At 38.8% G+C, this 23,043-nt stretch overlaps 1 protein-coding gene across 2 annotated transcripts in view; it reads right to left on the minus strand.

The window, feature by feature from the left end:
- LOC136033098 (uncharacterized) overlaps window positions 1–23,043 on the minus strand; it is a 127,146-nt gene that overhangs the window by 71,820 nt on the left and 32,283 nt on the right. For both annotated transcript variants that reach the window (XM_065713711.1, XM_065713721.1), the window contains exon 6: window positions 1,271–1,411. In XM_065713711.1, the coding sequence (XP_065569783.1) occupies window positions 1,271–1,411 (141 nt within the window). The remainder of the gene's footprint in view (window positions 1–1,270; window positions 1,412–23,043) is intronic.

Consider the following 23,043-nt stretch of genomic DNA (forward strand, 5'->3'; position numbering starts at 1 on the left):
GAACTTAATTAAAGAATAGAACTATAATTAATTAACTGAGTTAAAAGAAACATTAATTGCTGCTTGTTTTTTTTTAATTGACTCTGTATTTTTTGCAAGAAAACAACTTTTTTTTAGACGGGAGATGAAATGTTGAGCTTTTAAAATTTTTGAGATGCTTCAAAATTTCTTCATTTACACATAATTTTCATTCAGTTCAATATGAAGCGGGGAATTCGAATCATACCAGAATGTCCATTCCTCAACCGGGCACCATTTAATCAGTCTCCTTTTTAATTGAAGTCCTAACAGGTATGGTTTTCTTGGATCTTGCACCTGTAGGTAATTTCTTCTTTACCATGCTCGGTAGGATTTCACAATTTAATCGCTTTTGTAATATTACTTTTGTGGTATATTTTTGGCTACAGTATTATCTTATAATTTTGATACGATACCAATTAAAACGTTTTAGAAGACAAGTATTTTTCTATATGCTTCGAGCACTGAAAACTGAATGGTGGTTATAATTTACGGTGCATTATATATGTCAATATTTCTTTTGTGGCCAAGATAATTGTATCAACATAAACCTGTGTTAACTCCTACTTAATGATTTTTTTTTTATTTTAGTTTCATTTACTAATTGAAAACCTTAAATTCAATCCTGGTGTATACCTGAAACAAGAAATTCTTTCATTATTTTAATTTCTGTTTTTGTTATATAGTGGTTGAAAAGTCTCACATTCCAGGGGATCAGCTTTCCTTTAGAGTAAGTGTCTCAATCTCTCTCTAAAAGCAAACCAAGAAGAAAAGCGTGTTTTCAGGCAAGGTTTTTAACAAGTTGGAATGTTTCTTGTTTTTTCACCCACGAACTGGACTTTTACAGATTTCCTCCCACATTCATTTTTGCTAAGTCAAGTGAAATTTATGTGAATCGTAACTGAAATTTTCTCATTTTGTTAAATTGGTTAGTTTTTAATAAGTAAATGGTTAGTTTTTAGTAAGTTAGTTTTCGTTAATTAAGTAAAATTAATTTAGTAGTGTGTTCAATAGCTCTCTTTCCTTCTTAAACCGAAGTTTCTTTCGCTTCTGCTTTTTTTTTAAATTGTTGTTCTTACCAACATTTTCATTTTTAATTTAAATAATAGGTTGACCAAGACTTTTTGGGAAGGCATTTATTTGCTTCTACAATTCTTAGAAAAAAATAAAAAGTTATTCTAAGTAAACATTATAACTAGACGGTGTGAAGACAAATCACAAAAACAGGGTATAACAACAATTGAATACTAACATGCAATTGTGGTTCCCCAGATATTGTTGATTGACCGATCCAAGACAGTGTCACTCCAGTTGTAATATACACTGCCCATCCAGTCTCTAAGACGCACAGTTTGGGGTTCAAGCCCAGCAGCAATTCCAGACAAAACAGGTCCTGGAACATTTAAGATAGTCACTCTTTATGGCAAGTAGTTAGGGCCTTTGGCCCTCTTAAATAGATTAAACCTTCCAGTTTTTTCTGGATAAGGTACCTGATAATTATTTACTACGAAAAAGGGGTCAGAAATAGACGACTTTTTATTTTCAGGGATAAATTTCACATAGCTCCTTAAGGATTCTGCAGATTAATCTGAAGAAGACTCAGAATAAACAAATTTACAACTAATGCTAAGTCAAATACTATATTTCTTAATCAATCTTCAAAGAAAAGAAATAGGGCCAATTCAAAAATTAGAATGCACTGCAGCTCTTTAATAGAAAAAATAAATTCTAAAATTGAGTACTATCCTGTTTTGAAAGGAGTTTCTTATCTAATATTTACGACTAACCTCAAGGTAATGTATCTAAAATAAAGCTGAAACAATGTTTTAAAGTTCATATTGATCGTTCACTTTAATTTCTGTTCTTTTGATGTTTTGCTTACTTATGATACTTCTTTTCCATGATACTTCTTTTTGTTTCAAATTTGATTTATTTCAAAAATATAATTTATTCTTCTATTGCGCTGTTATATCGCTCCACATATCTTTAAATTTTATCCAATAAAATCCAATTAAATTCCAATTATCCAATTAAAAGAGAGAGGTAAACCTCTCTCTTTTAACTAGTCACTTACAAATCTTTTGTATCAAAAATGGCACTTTCGTCATATTTATCAATAGAATCATATCGTAAGCGGATTTTCGTTTCATCAATTAAAACTAAAATTAACTTTTCTTAAAGCGAAGTTCCCCCAGCACGTTAGAAGAAACTTCTGGAAATCAAACTGCCATCCATTTTAAACATAGAGGAAGGGGTCTACTGGTTCAATAACATATAGCGTTGCGTATGTCGTCAGTACTCCCACCATGCTTTACTGTCGTATTAAAATCGAGATATACTCCCCACTTTCTTGACCTTTTCAATGAAAAGAACACAGAAAGGAATTTGATCTTTGATGTTACATGACTGGGAATGACCAGAACACGTCTACGTTGCATTTGAGTCATGACTAAAGATATGGAATCCTCACTCCTCAGTACATCAGTCAATTTTCAACGGTTAGTTCACTTAAGCTGGGAATATAACTCATTGTTTACCATAACCACATACGTCTGATTGTAAACTATGACATCTGAGGGGCGTCAAACTTATTGTCCTGTGAGTCACCCCGACAAATTGTGGAAATGAGATATTGGCCATGCAGCAATTTCATGGTTTATTAACTAATTAACTTGTATTAACGACAAATCTTGTATATTCTATAATTAGTAAATGTCTTTTATACCAGGCCTATTGTGTAAAATTACAATATCGGTATCTAAAACCACTACTTTATTTATCAAAATAACTACGAAACAGAGTTACTTGGTCTATGAGTCTCTCAGAAGATTAAACTTTGATTTGTCTAAATTCTAGGGAAAGACTTTGAAATGTTCAATTTGTTGTAAGGGGCAAGGTTATGGAGGCATATAATTTTTTATTCGGAGGATGTAGCCAAAATATTGTTTTCTGCTCCTTTCAAAAGGGTAAACTAGACCTACGTTGCCTGAGCAACGTGAAGTGTTGCGGCAACCTTTGTATGGCTTCGCCAAATAAAGCGTTGTGAGAGCAACACTTTGGTTTTGTTTCTTTGCTATCGGTTAAACGCTGAAGTTGTCAGCCTATCGAAGCTTTTAAAACGTTATGTTCAAAGAAGAACGCGATCAGTAATCACATGATCAAAGGCTATTCCTCAGCGTTGAAAAAACAACAATAACAGAAGATATCGAAAGAAGGGACTAAATTGACTTTGCAGCCAGTTGAACGTTATCCTTTTCAATCGTAGGTATCGTGGCGGATCAAGACTTGCAACAATATCTTATATAATCTAGTTGGTATTGTAAAGCTATCCGTAACTTTTCAGGATCAAAATACCATAGATGACACTATTATTTATTACGAAACTGACTCGTTGTTTTACGTTATCGTTTGTACCCGTTGTGTAAACACTTAATTCTAGGTTACAGTGAGTATGGGTAGGCTACATCAACTAGCAAAAGTTACAAACCCCTCTTCACTAAAGATGTTGTAGGCTAAAAGACGATTATTACTCACAAGTCCCCTGCATGTCTTACCACTGGAACCAACTCGGTCTTACCATCAAATACACTGGAAACAAATAATAGGTACACCAAATAGCAAAATTTGCAAACCCCTCACTGCCGAACATGATTATGAGCTAACAGCCAATCTTTCCTTACATGTCTCACAATTGGTATTGGCTTATTTTTGGTTTCACTGTGTACCCTACTACTGAAGTTGTCAACCCCTTTAAACTTTTAAACTAGTATATCTCATGAAGGAATTTTTGTACCAAAAAATGGAAGATATATACTTTGATCATCTCGTCAAGAGCTATCAATTGTCGTCAAAAAAATAATTCTATCTGTCTTAGTTCAAAAGTTGATTATTTTTGCCGTAGGCCATCCTTCTAGCCTCACCACTTAGAAAGGAGCAAAGGATAAGCTCCAATTTCTTTAGCAATGACAGAACTTTTAAAGTTTAAGAGGTACATCTGATAAAATTTCTCTACCTCAATCCCAAGTTCGAAAAAACAAATGATAAACCCAGACAAAATCTATTTATCACTCAAAGAAGATATATTGGCTGTGGGGCCGGGTAACTGCCGCATATATTTAACACTTATAGATTTTAGTCAATCTTCAATTTGGAAGTGGCGCCTGCCTGCTTACCTGCTAGAACGGAGCTTTCCACTCGAAAGCAGAAACATGGTTTGACGAAACAAAAGCTTGGCTGCATAACTTCAGATACTCCTCTCTGACATAGGCTACATAACTCCACTTCACTTCACCACCATAGGCCCTGGCTCGTGGACAAGCAAAAACCATCCTTTTTGGCACCAGGCAAGAGTTCAGTGGAGCTTTCCAAAATGTAATGCCATATTCATCAATCCGGCCTAAGGTCCACACTTTCCGTAAAAATCACACAGGTTAGACCCTTACGAGTTTCCAGGAATAAGCCAACATCGGCGGCATAGAAAAAAAACGGGACAAAACCAAAGTGTTGCTCTCGCAACACAATGCTGCGGTTTTCTTTTCTTTTTATTCTTGTCATCTGTCAAGTATGATCTGACAAGTATTTTGATAAAAAGTAATATTTTTTTTTTTTTAAACTAAGAATTCTCCTTCAAGGCTTGTGTAAGCTTGTCTTCGCAGATTCGGATGTAGTGCATCAGAAATTTTTTGGAGGTCATATTTTTATCAAAATATTCTTCCTCTTAAAACTGAATTTTGCAGTATAAACAACTTTCCATTCTTTTCCCTTTATAGGCTGATATTATTTAAACTACAAAAATCCGTACGTACAATACTGTACTTACTTACTTGTACTTGTGGCGGGAATCAGGCGTTTCCACCTCGCCCGGCATCGATGATCTTAGAGACCTTCTTGGACCATGTTGATCGATCTTGTGCCAGCTGCTCTGCAAAGGCGAGCCACTGTGTTGACCATCTGTGACCAAATTTTCTGAAACCCCCTATTGGTTCAAGGTCTGACTTGGCCAGGTTCCACCAGTTCTTCCTCTGTCCTCCTTGGCGTTTCTTCCAGTAGCTAATAGGCTCAACTAGAAGTATTTGGCGAGGCAGGTACTATGGCGGTTTCCGCAATACATGGCCCAACCATTTCAAACGGCGTTCTTTAATAGTGAGCACAACATCTCTCTGAATATTGCACATTCGACGTATATTCACGTTGGAGATACGGTCACGTAGCTGTACTCTGAGAATTCTTCGTAGACAAGTATGCTCAAACACCTTAAGTGTATTCTCTTGTTGTAGTTTTGCCGACCATGTTTCGCACCCGTAAAGGAGAACGGTGCGGACTAGTGCCATGTAAATTCGAACTTTCGTTTGGACACTGATTTTACGGCGATTCCATAAGGGTTTCCGAAGAGAGGCAAAGACTGTCTGCGCTTTCTGTATTCTCTGTTGGATATCAGCGTCGGAAGATCCGTCAGTACAAAGCTGGGACCCTAGGTATGTGAAACGGTTGACTTTTTCCAGCTGAACTTGGTTGATAGTTAGTGGGAATGGTCCTGTGTCGTGGTTAATATCCATGAATTTCGTTTTCTCTGTGCTGACTTTCAAGCCGATCAGATCTGCCCAGGCCACAACGCTGTCAAGCATGTTTTGGGCTTCTATAGGGTCTGACAGGAGGCCAACATCATCCGCATAATCGAGGTCAGTCAGAGAGAGATTCTGTCCAACCTGCGCTCCTGGATAAGACGATAGAGCATTTTCAAGCACCCAATCGATGCAATAATTGAACAGAATCGGAGAGAGGACACATCCTTGTTTTACTCCGAACTCAACCAGAAATTCTTCAGTTTCTTCGCCATAGATTCTAACTCGGCTAACTGAAGCGTCATAGTATGCCTTCATCAGTTCAACAAACTTCAGCGGCATTCCGTCATTCTCCAGGATCTTCCAAAGTTTCTGGCGAGTGACAGAGTCGAAGGCAGCAATGAAGTCCAGGAACATCAAGATCAGGGGTAGGTTGTATCTTTCAAACTGCTGGATAATGAGGCGAAAGGCGAAGATATTATCAGTACACCCTCTACCTGGTCGAAAGCCGGCTTGATTTCCTCGAGTTCTTTCCTCCCTTGCCCCTTTAAAGCGGTTCAAGAGTATGATCCCGAATATTTTGACGGCAATGTCTATGAGACTTATTCCGCGGTAATTTTTGCATTCGGTTTTGTCTCCTTTCTTATAGAAAGGGAGGATGACTGATGTCTTCCAGTCTTTTGGAAAAGTGTTGGTCCTCCACACTTCGTCGAGAATGCCATGGAGCTGTTCAGCAGTGACCTCAGGGCATAGTTTGTATAGTTCTGGGGGGAGGCCGTCTTCACCTGGGGCTTTGTGGTTTTTTAGGGTTTTGATCGCTTTTAGTATTTCGGCTCTGGTCGGTGTATCCAGCTCGATATCATAAGGCTCTTTAGAGACGGAAGGTGGGAAGGCATCATGAGTAGATGAAGGGGATGGGTTCAGGAGGAGCTGAAAGTGATCCTTCCATCTTGCTGAACGTTCCTTCTGACAACTAATGATTTTTCCTGATCTGTTTTTGATTATTTCTAAGACAGCAGCTTTCTTACCAACCGATTCCTTCAGGATCTGGTAAAGCTTGCGGGTGTCATGTAAGCGTGCTGCTTTCTCTAATGACTCGGCAGCATCTTCCCACATTTGGCGGCGGTCCAGCCGAACAGAGCGTTTTACCTTTCTGCGTAACTCCTTTGTTTCTTCTTTAAGGCCTCCCATCTTTTGTCTTCGTTCACCGACTATTGACAGGGTTCTAGCAGTTATCCAGTGTTGTCGTTTGATTTTTGCTCGGCCTAGGATCTCATCGGCAGTCTCTGTCATCACGGTTTTAAAGGTCTCCCATCTCTTATCGGGAGTTAGGTTTTCATCAGAGCTGAGGGCGTCAAACCGGTTAGTTAGTTCCAAATTGAGGGCCTGCCGCACTTCTTTGTCTTGAAGTTTACCGATATCGAAGCCGACCTTTGACTTGTTTTTTCTTCGAATTGCAAGACGTAGTAAAATTTTTGCTGCGACGAGCCTGTGGTCAGACCCAGACTGTGAGCCTGTGTCCGCGCCATTGTAAGAGCGAGAGTCCTGCACGGAGCTTCTCCAGCGCTGGCGTACGAGAATGAAGTCAATTTGGGCCTTAGTGACACCGTCATTTGAATGCCAAGTTAAGAGGTGGCTAGGTTTGTGTTGAAATATGGTATTGGTGATAACAAGGTGGTTCATCAAGGCATAGTTTACCAACCTCTGCCCATTCTCGCATCTGTGACCCTGTCCAAATTTTCCCAGGATTTGTCTTGTGGTCTGGTCAGATGGACCAACTCTTGCGTTGAAGTCTCCAGCAACAATCAAGTAATCACGTGCGGCTATAGAAGAAGACAACTGCTGCAGTTCACCGTAGAAATCATCCTTGGTCGTTTCAGTAGCGTCACGGGTGGGGGCATAGGTAGAAATTATGGACACATTTGCAGGGTTTCCTTTTAGTCTGATTCTAGCAAGTCTACAGGAGACTGGTTCCCATTCTAGGAGAGCGTTTCTGGTTCTTTGGTTCATGATGAAACCAACTCCATGGAGTCCTGAATTATCTTCTATTCCGGAATAGAAAAAGTGGAACTGATGTAGTGTTTCTGGAGCCGTTATAACTATAGAGCCAGAACCGGAGATTCTGGTCTCGGATATGCAGAGTATGTCTATGTTGTACTTCTCCATCTCATGGACAAGAAAAGCTTGTGTGGCTTCTTGTTTAGCGGATCTTACATTCCAGCATCCAACATTTATCCTGGATTTTGCCTGTTTAATGACTGTGGTAGGTTTTCCTAGATTTATGGCGTTTAAAAAGATTTTTCGACTTCGCCGCCATATTCAAAGTCGCGTCGCCTGCCGGGAACGCCGTAGTATGGTTGGCTAGTTCACTTCTCGACACCCGCGCCAATACGGGGGCCGCGTCGCTTGCCGGGGACGCCGTAGTTGTTACAACTTTTCTTCTAGGTCTCAGATCCATCAATGTTTCTTGGGAATAGAGTTGACCGCAAGGCCGTGGTTAAAAAAGGTAAGGATATCTTAAGCTAAGTTATAACCCAAAATCCTATTTTATTGAATTTCTGTATGTTTTTTTTTTACAAATTATCAAATAGAATTTGCTTTATTATTGTTTTCTCTCCTAATTTCAAGAATCTTTCTCGTTACCCAACGTCACCTTTCCACCATTACAGGTGGTAGCAGCAATAGCTTTTTACCTTCACTTATTCCTATTTTAGTGACTTAGTCTTCTTAACATTAATTTTTAGACCTATTCTTGAACCTTCAACTCTCAAAACCTCCTGAAATTTATTTATTTTTCTAACATATTCATCTAGGATGAACAAATCAATCTAAGTTTAGGGGAGTTTTACCTCCCATTTTGCTACCCCTTTTGATTCTGTGTTCTTCCTTTCTCATAGCCTTTGCTATGTTGCTTAATTCAAAGTACATCAGATTGATCCATATAAATGAGGATAGAACGTAATCCTGTCTGACCCCCGGTTCAGTACAAAGCCAGCTGCCAACCTCATTTATACCTTAACTTCAGCTATGTTATTCTCGTATGTAAAACTCTTCAATTTAATGAGCATTCTAGTGAATGTACAGCATATAAACTTTTTTTTTTATTTAAACCATGTAAGTAGTGAGACCAAAATGGTTTTTAAGACAGCCATAGTCGCTATTATTTTCTTCCTTAATGGTTTAAGACTACGAGAAAGTTTAACGGAGATTCCCTCAAGATGCAGGTAATATTAATTTTCTTCAAGATACAGGTGTTTGCTAATTAATAGGAGTTGCGTATTGCTAAATTGATTGAGGGTGACGTAATCTCGCATGACTTGTTTCTTCAGGGCCCGTGAGGAACCCTCGCTTGTAACTGAGGATGGTACATATGTAGGTGCTACGTAATAGCGGTTCAGAGGTCAGCATTATGTAATAACGGCGCACATGTGGGATGTTACATAATACTTTAAGAGGTTTTTTCTTCAAGTCGTTTTTCTTTTCTTTGAGATTTCATTTTCTTCAAGATTTTTTCATTTGTTTAAGATATTTTTTCTTCGAGACACTTTCTTCAAGATCTTTTCTCAGAGAACCTTTAAAACCCAAAAATTTATATCCTCTTTAGGAATCGAATATAAGACCAGAGATTTCTCCCAAAGACCAGACCAGAGCGTCATACAGCTGAACCAGCAAACTATTTACAATATTTTAATTCGGGAAGTACCTTCTACGCGAGAAGCACTTTCCGGGAGTCTCTTAGCACCTTCCTTACAATGTACATAGCATGAAGATTTTTGATTAAATCGTTGAGATTTCTTATTCCCGTTCATCGTGAGTTATTGATTGCATACTTCCTATATTTGGAATAATTCTCAAATAGGGAGAAAATCGATTACTGGAAATTGGACATATTTGAACTGGGTTTCATTTATTTATCAATGCTGACTTATGGCAGTTTTACGCTTGGTAGTTTGTTGGATTTTATTTTTTCTCAGTTTGGTTTAATGAAGTTCTTTAGTATTCTTTAAAAACTTACTTTGTGGAAAAATTTGTAGGTGAGCAGTTAGAGGTAAATTCAAGGGGGCACAAGACATGTCACTGAATTCCATATTTTGTTTATTCTTAATTCGTATTATTCAATTTACGTCACCCTGGTAATATGTGGCTGGCTCGTGACATCCTTGTGATTCATACTATCGTTCCTAAGGCATTTTTTCAGACATTTTCTTAATAAAAATTATGCTTTAACTCCATTAGCTTGTGTTTTCGCAAGCAACTCCTTCGCTATACTACATGTCAATTCACATCACCATAGCGATATGTGGCTACCCCGAGACAACCCTGTGATTCATATTATCATTCCTAAGGCATTCTCAGATATTTTTTTATAAAAATGTACTTAAAACCCATTGATTCGTGTTTTCGCAAGCCACCTCTCCTTGCATTTTAGATATGACCCTTAAGTTTTATTATTGCTCCTTAGCTTTAGTCAAACATTTGATCTATTGCAATATGTTTCTTCTTTGATTTTATACTTCCTCATTTTTAAAAAGGACATAGAGTTTAAAACATTACTTGAATACACCTTCCACTGTCATTCCAAAGGCATTCTCAGATTTTCTTGATAAAAATTATGATTTAAATCAATTGCTTTGTGTTTTCGCAAGTCACCCCCTCGTGATACGACATGTTAATTCACGCCACCGTGGCAATATGTAGCCGGCCCTTGACATAGCTGTGATACATATTATCCTTCCTAATGTTTCAAACATTTTCTTGACAAAAACTATGCTTTAAATCCATTGGTTTGTGTTTCCGCAAGTTACCCCCTCTTGACATACCATGTCAATTTACGCCACCGTGGTAATATTTGGCTTCCCTGTGCCATCTCTGTGATATATATTATCATTCCTGAGACCTTTATCATATATTTTTTGATAAAATTATGCTTTAAATCCATTAATTTGTGTTTTTGCAAGCTACCTCTCCTTATATTTTAGATATGGCTCCTAAGTTTGAACATCACGTGTTAACTTTAGCAACACATTTTATCTATTGCAATATGTTTTGTCTTCATTACTTCATTAACTTATTGTTTACAGAGGACATAGAATTTATAACATTTCTAGAACGAGCCTTCCCCTACTACTCCTAGGTATTCCCAGATATTTTCAAGATAAAAATAATTTCAAGCAATTACCAGCCTGTAACACTCAATGGCTGGCACATGGCACCCTCTGACATGTATTTTTGCGCCTAAAGCATTTTCACGCATTTTCAGGCATTTTCCTGTAAAAATATCTGTTTACGCTAGAATCGATCTTTTAAACTTAAAGGGAAATTCCTAATGATGTTTCTTCTAATAACTCATACCAGTTGACACCAGCGTCCCACAATATACCAACTCCATGGCACCCCTATGCATGCACTATGTTACCTAAGACATTTTCAGCCCTTTCCCACAAAAATGTGGCACACGGCACTCTCTGGCGTGCATTATTAGCCATAAGATATTTTTAAGCATTTTTCTACTAACATATTCGTTTATACTAGAATCGATCGTTTAAAGTTAATGAAAAATCCCCGATAGCATTTCTTCTTATGAATCCTGACGATTGAGACCAGCGTGGCTCAATGTAAATCCTATGGCACCCTCTGGTGCATATTTATTATCGCAAATAAGGTATTTTCAACCTTTTCCCACTAAATGGTACACGGCATCCTTTGGCGTGCATTATTACACTTGAAGCATTTTGTGGGCATTCTGCTGTATAAATATTCGTTTATGCTACAATCTATCATTTACAATTCAAGAAAATATCCAATGGCGTTTCTTCTGATAACTCTTGGCACTTAACGCAAGTTTGGCAGAATGTACTCATTACACATAAGGCATTTGAAAAAAAATAACCTCATAAACTAAAATCAACCGTTTAGACTTAATTAAAAATTTCCATGGTTCCATCGATTCCAATTCTGTTCCCACTGGTTCCGATTCCAAGTCCGGTTCCAGTTCCACGACTTCTACCCAGCAAATTCCTCAGTTCTGATTCCACCAATTCTGCTCCAAGTTCTGTCGATTCTAGGATATTTTATACGGCTACCCCCGGTGTAATCTGTGGCTTGTCATCAATACCAGCAAATTGAAAGTTTTTGACCAGTATTATTTCTACACTGGAAGGATAAACTCTTAAATCTTATTTTAAAAGGTGAAGATGAAATATTTCAAGAGAGTTTGTGTTAATGATGAAATTATCGAGTGTGGGCTCATGGTAAAACTATTATAGCATTGAATGCTGACAAAGAAAAATATTTGAACTATGAAACAAGCATTAAGGAGGACACAATTTCCTGACCTTGCGATTACGCTAAACAAATGACTATCTCAAAATTTTGATTAGATGTATTTGGGGATTATATTGACGGGAGGGGGCTTGTTGCCCTCCAGTCAATTTAGACTAATAAAAAAGGCACTTGAACTTTTAATTTCCAATCAAATGAGCCTTTTTCAAAGTTTCTACGACAATAAATAGCCATCTCAAAATTTCTATTAGATGCATTTGGGGAAAATACGAGGTTTGGTACCAACCCTTTGATCACTCTTAATCTTAAAAGCACTAGAGCTTCCGATAATAATTCAGTGAAACTTCTCAGAATTTTATGCGATCACCATTTCTATATAAACGTTATATGCCCCCGAGACATAGCTTACAAGTCTTGCCCAGGCTGGGGGTTTCAATTATGTTGGACCTTTCAATTACGTTGAACAAAATGGCTAGCTTAACTATTTGATTGGATGCGTTAGGAACAATTTGGAGGTGGGAGGGCGGTTAGTTGCCCGCCAAACACTTTTGACTATTAAAAAGGGCAGTAGCCCTTTCTATTTCCAATTGAATGAGCTTTTTTCGAAGTTTATGTGACAAAAAATGCCCGTTTCAAAATTTCTATCAGATACATTTCGAGAAAATACAAGGATTGGGAGGGGAGGGTATCCACCCTTCCATGACTTTCAATCCAAAAAAGGGCACCAAAACTTCTTATTATTAATCTAATGAGCCCCCTCCTTAGTATATACGATCATCCTTTCTGTATAAACCTTATTTGCCTCAAGGGAACACCTTACAACCCTTGCCGCGAGGGCTGTAGTGCGGTTGTCAACCTTAACTGCAAAATTTTTGGGCTTTATCAATTACGTTGAACAAAATGGCTATTTTAAAATTTTGATTGGATGTGTTTCGAGAACTGGTGGGCATGGAATGGGGGTTAGATGCCTCTAATCACTTTTGACTATTAAAAAGGGCCCTAGCCCTTTCACTTTCTATCTGAATGAGCTCTTTTCAAAGTTCTTACGACAAATCCTTCGATACGAAGTACCCTGGTCTAAAATAAACCTCCCCCCCAAAAAAACCACATCGCTCTTTACTTAGGCAGTGCTATTGCACTGCCTAAATGCCATTGCTGGTAGAGTAGGCCTGTCTTCTTTTTGTGTTTTTTCGAACGTTACTGCCAAAAAGACGGTGGTAGAATCTATGAATGGGTAACAAGGTACCAGCAGCAGTAGCAAGAAATTGACCTTTGTCCTCAACTAACAGTGTAGTTTTACATTCTCTTTGCGGATTATCAAGTCTGGAGATCTCACTATCGCATATCCACTGCCATTAGTAATGTTGAATTTTTTGGTATTCCCATGGAATCTAATATCTTACTGTCACCCCGAGGCACGCAGACATTTCTAATAAGATCCCCATTCTTGCTTGTTTCATAGTTTATACAAATCTCTTTTTCCACATTCAATGCTACAATAATTTTATTATGAATACACCCTTTCTGAAACGTTTCATCTTCACCTTTTAAAATAAGATTCTATATTTTTCTTATGTACAAATGACTCCGCTCGAAAACTTACAATAAATAAGGTACTGTCTATGACAAACCAAAGTTTGAAAATGTCATGGGAATGATAAACAGATTGAAAAACCATTAGGCGTGATAATTTGCGTCAGAGGGTGTCATCAGGCTGTTAGATTGTGACAATCTGGGCTCAATTACCATGGATCATCAGAAGAAATGCTATTGTGGGGTTTGTTATTAAGTTTAAAAGATCGATTCTAGTGTAAACGGATGTTTTTGTAAGAAAATTTTAGAAAACCTCATTGTGATAGTGCGTACCAGAGGGTGTCGTGTGCTATCTGTAGTTCGGCTCTGTGGTGTGAATTGCCATGGGGGCCTCACGCTGGGGGGGGGTTGAACTGCTAAAACACGAACTATTGGATTTAAAGCATATTTACTTCATGAAAATATCTGAAAACTACTTTTGAAATGACTAGGCTGCCTGAGGGTGCTGTATGCCATCCATAGTTTACAGCGTTGGCGTGATTACCCTTACACTAACATGTTCTACAGCTTAAATTTAAGCTAGGAAATTTTAGAAGAATTTTTTTTATGGAGGGGTATTAACATATAACGCTCAGTCAAAGAAACAGGGCATTTTCATTAAAAGTTCTCGAAAGTGTCTCTTAATACAGGTTAAATTTATCTCTAACAACATTACACGAAATTCGAAGGAAAAAAAATATTAAAATATGCAATTGCCAACCAGGAATACATAGTCTAGGCTCAAAGAAACGAGGCATTTTCACTAAAACCTCTCAGAAATAACTGAATCCAAAAAGCGTCTGTTTTTAATTCGTTTGCGTGTTTCATTTACTAGCGAGAAAATGTATTATGAGACTGATATTTTCTTATTATTATCATTGAAAGTAATGAGGCTTCTGCTGCATAATGCGCGATACTTATGACTCATTGGAAGTGGGATTTCGCTAATACCAAGATTTAAATTGATACAATTTAACAGGCAGATACGCTTAATAAAGCAATGGAAACGAGGTACTTTCATTAAAACCTCTCAGTAATATATCTTAATATGGCTTACATTTACCTCTAATACTAGCCCTCCTTCCTCCCTCCCAAGAATTACTTACTAGGACTCAGCCAGTGGCATATTGTCACGGTGGCATGAATTTGCATAGACGTGGCTCAAAGAAACGATACATTTTCATTAAAACGTCTCAGAAAAATCTCTTCATAAAGCTTAAGCATACCTCTAATAACAACCCCCATTTCCCTGGAATTGGCTGCTAGGGCCTCCGTCTTTTTATAATTTAGGCCTGTTTTGCTTATAGTTTATCCTACATCAGCTTTTTTCACGTTTTATTTTTCTGCTTGTAAGCTCCGCCTGTAAGAAGTTACAGCCGGTCCCAAGCCTGGATAAAGGAGGAGGGTTTGGCGGTGGCCTAGCAGCTTGCCCCTAGAAAAAAGTAATGCAATAGAAACATCCAAAGTGAGCCGAGTTTTTTTCCCAATTTGTGTGATATGATTGCCCAACGTGATACCGACCATGGACCATCCTCGGACACCCCCACGACGACGAGCTTAATCCGGCCCTGGACACACTTCTTGAAACCCAATTGCCCTATTAAACTCGGTTTCTAGAATGTAAGAACCATGGCCCAACTATCAAAAACTGAACAGGTTCTGAAAGAAATGGATAATTATGGCTTGGATATTCTAGCCCTCTCTGAGGTCCGTTGGACTGGAGCAGGAAGACGAAACCTGGATATGGGGTATACTATTCTGCACAGTGGCCTCGAGAAAAATAAAGAAGCAGGTGTAGCCATAATGCTCTCCAAACCAGCCTCAAAAGCGCTGACGAAATGGACCCCCATTAACAAAAGGATCATCAAAGCCCGATTCGCTGCTAACAATGCAAAACTAACCCTAGTAGCGTGCTATGCACCAACTAACGACGCTGACGACGTGACGAAGGACAGCTTTTACAACACCCTTCAAGCTGTGGCAAAAGACATTCCCAGTCATGACTTCATCTGCTTCGCCGGTGACTCCAACGCCAAAGTGGGGAATGATAAGTCTTACTGCCCTGAGGTCCGGGGAAGCGAAGGACTCGGCGAAATAAACGAGAACGGAACGCTAATAGTGGACTTTGCACTGACAAATGACCTAATAATTGGGGGTACTATGTTTGCACACAAAACAATCCACAAATATTCCTAGAACTCCCCAGAAGGGAGAACGCACAACCAAATCGACCACCTTCTGATAAATAGAAAATGGAAGTCTAGTCTACAAGATGTGAGAGCCTTCAGAGGAGCTGACGTGGCATCCGATCACACCCTAATGATAGCAAGGATATCATTGAAGTTAAAGGCTGCCAGTCCGAAGGCAAACCCCGCCTTCGACTCCGCAAAGCTTTCTACTCCGGCAATACGAAATGTGTTTGCCCTTACACTCTCTAACAAGTTCGAAGCCCTCGCCCTAGATAATGACACTGACGCCAGTCTGGAGTCGACCTGGAACACCATCAAGGAGGTTTACAGCCAAACGGCTGCTGCTACGGTTGGGTATGTCAAGAGGCCCAAAGACCAATGGCTATCCGAGAGGACATGGAACCTGATTGGTGACCGACGCAACCTAAGACAGCAGCTTCTTAATGGTGGTGAATACAACGACACAGTCCTAGAGAATCAACTGTACAGAGATCTGGATAAACTAGTCAAAAGAAGTGCAAGGGGGGACAAGCGCATCCTTCTGGAGGAAAAAGCTGCCATGGCGGAGGAAGTGGCAAAACGAGGTGACTCCAGAGCCGTATACAAGATTACTAACGAAATCGTGGGGAAAAGCCGAAACATAAACGGACCAGTCAAGGATGCGAGTTGCAAAACTTTCACAGACCCATCGGAAATCGCCGAAGTATGGGCCTTGCATTTCGAAAAGGTTCTGAACAGACCCCACTCTCTGAATCCGCCTGACATCCCCGTAACCCCCTGTTTGAACCTCCAAATCAGCACCGAAGAACCGTCTGATGTAGAAATCAGTCTAGCAGCCTGCAAGCTGAAAAATGGTAGAGCTGCAGGTAGAGACAGGATATCAGCTGAGATGATAAAAACATCACTTACCGTCTGTATGACTGTGTGGCTGACACTCTTTGCTAGCATTTGGAAGTCTGAGAAAGTACCTGATGATTGGACAAAAAGTACACTCATCAAACTTTTTAAGAAAGGTGACGCGACAAAATGTGACAACTGGAGGGGCATTAGTCTCATTTCGACTCCGGGTAAACTCTTCGCACAGATTATTCTCCGGCGCATTCAGACAGCCCTCGATAGTCACTTGCGTGACGAACAGCATGGCTTCCGGCCGTCCCGTTCCTGCACTGACCTCATCTATGTGCTACGAATAATGATCGAGGAGTTCAATGAATGGAGACAAAAAATGTACCTGATTTTCGTGGACTTCGAAAAAGCGTTCGACTCAATCGACCGAAACTCGCTTTGGAAAATCCTACAGTACTATGGAATCCCCGAAAAAATAGTGTCCCTAATTGTTGCATTGTATGAAAACACAGAATGCTGTGTTCGGACCCAAGATGGGAACACCAGATATTTCCGTATCATGTCCGGCGTAAAACACGGTTGTGTCCTTTCTCCGTTACTCTTTGTCCTCGTTATTGATTACGTACTTCGTGATTGTACTGGATTTAGCATCCAAATTGGAGAAGCCAAAAAGCTAGCCGACCTGGATTTTGCTGACGATATTGCCATGATGGAGAGGAACAAGGCCAAACTCCAGGATCTTCTTAATACTATCCGTGAAAATGCTCGCCGACTTGGACTAAAGATCAACACAGAGAAGACAAAGAGCATGGCAACAACCAATTCCCCTCTGGACATGAAATGCGGAGATTCAACCATCGAGCAGGTCGTGGAGTTCAGGTACCTCGGCAATAGTGTGGAGAATTCAGGATCAAGTGAGCGAGAAGTGCAGCAGAGGATTGGGCAAGCCAGTGGAGCTTTTAACCGACTAAAGCCAGTATGGCGATCGAAAAAGCATTCCCTGAAGCTGAAATTAAGACAATTTAACAGCAACGTCCTTTCTGCACTTCTCTACAGCAGTGAGTGCTGGAAGTTGAATCAGCAACAACAAAAACGGATCCTAGCCTTCGAAAACAACTGCCTTCGGAGGATCCTAAACATCGACTGGAGGGAACACGTCACAAACCAGATAGTCCGCTCTATCTCAGGCCAGCCCAGGGTCACAGACGTCATCCGGCAACGTAGATAGCGATACCTTGGGCACGTGATCCGTATGAAGGAAGACAGGATCTCTAGGCAGATCCTAGAGTGGCAACCCCAGGGAACTCGCAGGAGAGGTCGACCCAAGAACACGCTGCGTCGCACCTACCAACGGGATTTGTCGAACATCCACACGACGAGTGGGAAGATGTTTGGGCAGCGGCGCACATGCGGGATGACTGGCGGCTCTTCGTGGATGCCCTGGGTGCCTCTGGCGGCACAGGAGGATCTAAGGTCTAAGTTATTTTTCTGCTTGTCGAGTTTTAATTGCTTTTATCTGTGATTTCATGATTTTATAATTGTCTTTGTTTACAGAACTTATATGTACAGTAAAAAGTTTGTGTCTTTTAGATTTCTTTTTCTCGGATGAATCTTCAATATGTAAGCATTTATACAAGGAAATATCTAAAGCCAATGCTATGTAACATTTCCCTAATTCAACAGCTAACTTAACTAGGTCATGTTAGAAAATTAAGAACACTATAAGAAGTAGGTCCACATCAAGTGTAACCAAGTATTTAGTCATCGATTTTTCTCCCCTGTATTTCAATTATTGCAGACATAGGAGACACGCAATCCATAGTTGTTTCATAGATGTTTCAATCCATAGATGTTTCAAAACTTTTCCATTGTAAAGTATTCTCTGGATAAAAATAGTAAATAGGCTTTCTTGGCCAAGCTGTCTAGCACTCCATTCCGTTGAGGGGAAACCTCTTTCAAACCCTAATGAAGTTAAGAATCCTTGGAACATTAAGGGTCCCTGAGTAAAAAGGAAATATTTTGATACAAAATTAAATCTAAAAAAAGCCTTGAAAGAAAAAAAAAGCCTAGAAAGAAAATTAAAATACTGAAGAAAATGAAGTGTCTTATAGTATTATGTAACGTTCCATGCGTGCACCGTCATTACATATCATACCATGTTTCCGCCGTCATTGCGTAACATCCCAAGTGTGCACCATAATGACGGAACAGTCACACATGCCCCATCATTACGTAACAGCCACGTGTGTGCCATCATTTCCTAACACCCAACGTGTGTGCTCTCCTCAGGCCTCTGAAGAGACATATCACGGTACAATGCGTCATCCTCAACACCGGTAAACAATACCATTTACATAATACACTCCTGCATCTTGAAGTAAACAAGCCCCTATTATGTAACAACCAAAAACAAACAAACCCTATTACGTAACACACAGGTGTGTTATACCGTTAAGAGTTGCACTATAGTATTGAGTAAGACCCAGTCTTGCTGGATAATACTCTGTAATAACGCTTGGAGGGACCAGTAGCTCCAATAGTATACCACACATCTGTTCTTTTAAATCCAAAAAGGGGACATTACTGGTATCATGAAACACAGGGGGACACAAAAGGTAGGCCTACATAATAGGATTGACAAAGTAGATTTAGGCTCAACGTAATAGATGTAGGTTTGGAAGATTAGACTTATGTCTGAAATAGTAGATTCATCCATGATATAATAGATTTAAAATTTAGACAATAGGATCGATATAGTAGATTTAGGCTTAACATAACAGATGTGGGCTTTAAATATTAGGCTTATGTCATAAATAGTTGATACAGGCATGATATAATAGTTTAAAATTTGGAGAATACGATTGACAAAGTAAACTTAGACTTAACATAATAAATGTAGGCTTGGAATATTAGAAATAGGTTTTGACAGAGGACAATACAGCTTGTATGTGTTATATTTTTTCTTTATTTACAGTCCAATTTAAAAGGAATGTTGTGATTTAATACAATTATTAATTAGTTTCCTTAGTTGGTTATCTTTTTCTTTATTTTACATTCTAAATTAAAACAAAAGTTGCAATTTATTGCAACTACTAATTAGTTGCATTGGTTAGTTAATTATTTTTTAACATGGTAGGTTTTGACAGAGGACAAAAGAGCTTGTATGTGTTATCTTTTTTCCTTATTTTACAATGTAAATTAAAAGGAAAGTTGCAATTTATTATATCTATTAGTTAGTTGAATTGGTAAGCTTATTTTTAGTTAATTTGCTGGGTTTTGGCAGAGGACAACAGAGCTTATGTATAGTCTAAACCAAAAGGAAAATTACAATTTAATACAACTATTCATCAACTGCATTAGTTAGTTAATTCTCAGTTAATATGCTAGGTTTTGGTAGGGTTTTTTTTTTTTTTTTTTTTTTTTTTTTTTTTTTTTTTTTTTTTTTTTTTTTTTTAGAGTAAATCAAAAGGAAAGTTGAAATTTATTATAACTATTAATTCTTTGCATTAGTTCGTTGATGACTAGCTTACATGATAGGCTTTGGCAGAGGACAACAGAGCTTGCATATGTTATCTTTTTCCTTTACTTTTCAGTTTAAATTAAAAGTAAAGCTGCAATTTACTGCAACTATTTATTAGTTGCATTAGTTAGCTAATTATTAGATAATCATGCAAGGTTTTGGAAGTGGAAAACCAACCATGGAACGCCCTGCATATATTTAGATTAACTTCATAGCAGGCACGGACCAAGGGGTACCTCGTCCCTGGGGGTCCATAATAGAAACTGGGGCACCCTCACCCGGGGCCATAAATTTAAGTGGAGGAGGAAGAAGGCCCCTAAAGTGTACATTCAATAGGGCCCACTAGCGTGTCCACACGACCCACGAGTTACAAACTTTCTCCCAGCAATGGGTTAAATTGCATGGTGATGCAGAACACCATCATGGGAGGATCCTCTATGGGACGACAACTGAAGATGGGCATAAGATCCAGATCTATGGACAACGGGCTCGGTAAAGGACTGCCTCAACCCTTTTGGGGTACCTGCAAGACTGGGGATCTTGCGGTATACTTATTCCAACTTTAGGGGTGGCACACCTCGAGGAAATTATAGCCTAGTAAAAAAACACAGCATTCGCACGGGATTCTAATTATTGGAGATTTCTTCTGGGCTTGATGTGTTTTGATGGGTGTTTTCGGGCCAAAAATCCTCTTCCTAGCTAATTTATCTATTATGGGTTGCCTCCTCGCGGTAGCATAATATTTGTAGGCATGAATATATAACGAGTCGGAGGTAATAGGCTTGGGACTGTCTGTACAGGATTTTGACTATTACTGATAGAAGAGAATTGCCAAAAGCTGAAAACCACGTTGTGACCAAGATGGGCCCAGGATTGCAAAAAGCCACTAACCGAACTGGAGGTTCCAGGGAGTTTTTGCTGATCGGTTCAATGCCGGCTTAAGCACTTCAGTGTAGACTTGAGAAGATATGTTGTCCCCTGTCCTGCACTGGTATCCGGGGTCATCGTTTTTCTGAGGCCAAAATAATTTCAATGATTTAAAGAACATAAAAATTGGAACTTGGAATGTTATGACGTTAAAAAATGACTATCGTATCAACATTTTGACTGACGAATTCAGACGATTTGAACTAGACTTGTTAGGATTTTCAGAAACTCATATACCAGGGACAGGAAGCATGAAATTAGGTGACATAGAATTTGTTTACTCAGGCAGGAAGGATAGGGTAGATAGGCAGGAAGGAGTAGGGCTCATGATGAATAAGGAAGCTACTAAGTCTTGGTTAGGTTGGGAAAGTATTAATAATAGAATACTAATTGCTTATTGTATGACTAAAAAGTTCAGGGTATCAGTTATAGTGATATATGCCCCTGTCGAGCCAACTGATGGAGATACTAGTGACTCAGATGAATTTTATTTACAGTTACAGGAGCGAAGAGACAGGGTACCATGTAGAAATATGGTATTTTTACTAGGATATTTGAACACCCAGGTCGGTAGAAAGGTTGGCTGGTATCCTAGCCGAGTTAAATTTGGTGTAAGAGAAGAAAACAATAATGGCTACAGACTTTTGCAATTATGTAGGTATAACAACCTGGTTATAACTAATACGGTGTTTGGTCATAAAATGGCCCATAAGTTGACATGGTATGCACGTGATGGTATGGCAGCAAACCTTACTGATTATGTTATTGTAAACTGAAGATTAGAAGGATCAATACAGTATACTAGGGTATATAGGAGTGATGTTGATGATGTTAAGAGTAAAGATCACCATGTAGTAGTATCTAAGATTAATTTAAAGCTTGAATTTCGAAAGGATAACTACCTGCTGGGAAGGTATGATGCTGGTAGAATCCAGGATGAAAATTTGTGAGAAAATTCCCAGGAACAGTTGAATACTAAATTTGAGAGTTTAAAATTTGACAATGTGGAAGATAGATGGAATGATTTTACAATATCAATTTTTTGAAGTTGCTGATGGTCTTCTAGAGAAGAAAGTTAAGACTGCAGCTAGAAATATTCGTGAAAAACCCTTATATTTAATAAAGAGTAGAACAGGTCTGTACAAGAATTATCTGAGTGATAGATCGTATGAAAACAAAAGGAATGCAAAGAGAGCGGGGAAAGCACTAAAATATGAACGAAGGATGTTTGAAGGGGAGGCCATGAAAAAAACTGCCGAGGATCTGGAAGATGCAGCTAGACGGGATAATAGTAAAATATTATACTGGCATGTTAATAAATTGAGACGGAGAAGTTAATCTGGACTAGTCCAAGTCAAAGATAGGAATGGTACCACAGTTATTGATAAGGAAAGAGTTAATGAGAGACGGTCGGAACATTTTTAGACTTTGTTAAACCGAGATACATTTGCAGGAATAGATATAGATGAAAATGAAAAGGTTTGTGATACCTTTTCTGTAGAGGAAGATCTGTTTTGTGAGGAAGATTTAGTGACAGTGCTAAAAGGATTAAAAAATAATAAGGCCCCAGGTGTTGATAGTGTGATAAGTGAGTCTCTTAAATATGGTGGCTCTGAGGTTAGAACTCGGCTACTGAAGATTATGAATATGATTTTTTTAAAGGCAATGTACCTAATGATTCTAGGAAAACCTTAATTAAACCACTGTATGAGAAAGGTGACAAGAGTGAGTGTTGTCATTATGGAGACATTAGTCTGGTCTCTGTAGGCAGCAATTTACTTAGTAATATGAAACTTTTTAGACTCAGAGATTAAGTAAACAAACTTTTAAGAGAAGAACAGTGCGGTTTTAGAAAAGGTAGAGGATGTGTTTACCAAATGTTCACTCCTAGGTTAATAACTGAGAAGTGCCTTCGTTGTCAAACACCTTTGGTCCTCAGTTTTAAAGATTGTGAGCAAGCGTTCGATTCTATTGGTAGAAGAGCTTTAGCAAAGGTCTTATTCTTGTATGATATACCAGACAAATACGTTAAAGTTACAAGAATACTACTGCTGCGGTTAAGATAGGAAATGAGGTAGGAATGAGCTGCTGGTTTTGTATTATGCCAGAAGTTAAGCAAGGTTGTGGT

This window comes from Artemia franciscana, chromosome 1 (genome assembly GCF_032884065.1).
Source record: "Artemia franciscana chromosome 1, ASM3288406v1, whole genome shotgun sequence".
Lineage (NCBI taxonomy): Eukaryota > Metazoa > Arthropoda > Branchiopoda > Anostraca > Artemiidae > Artemia > Artemia franciscana.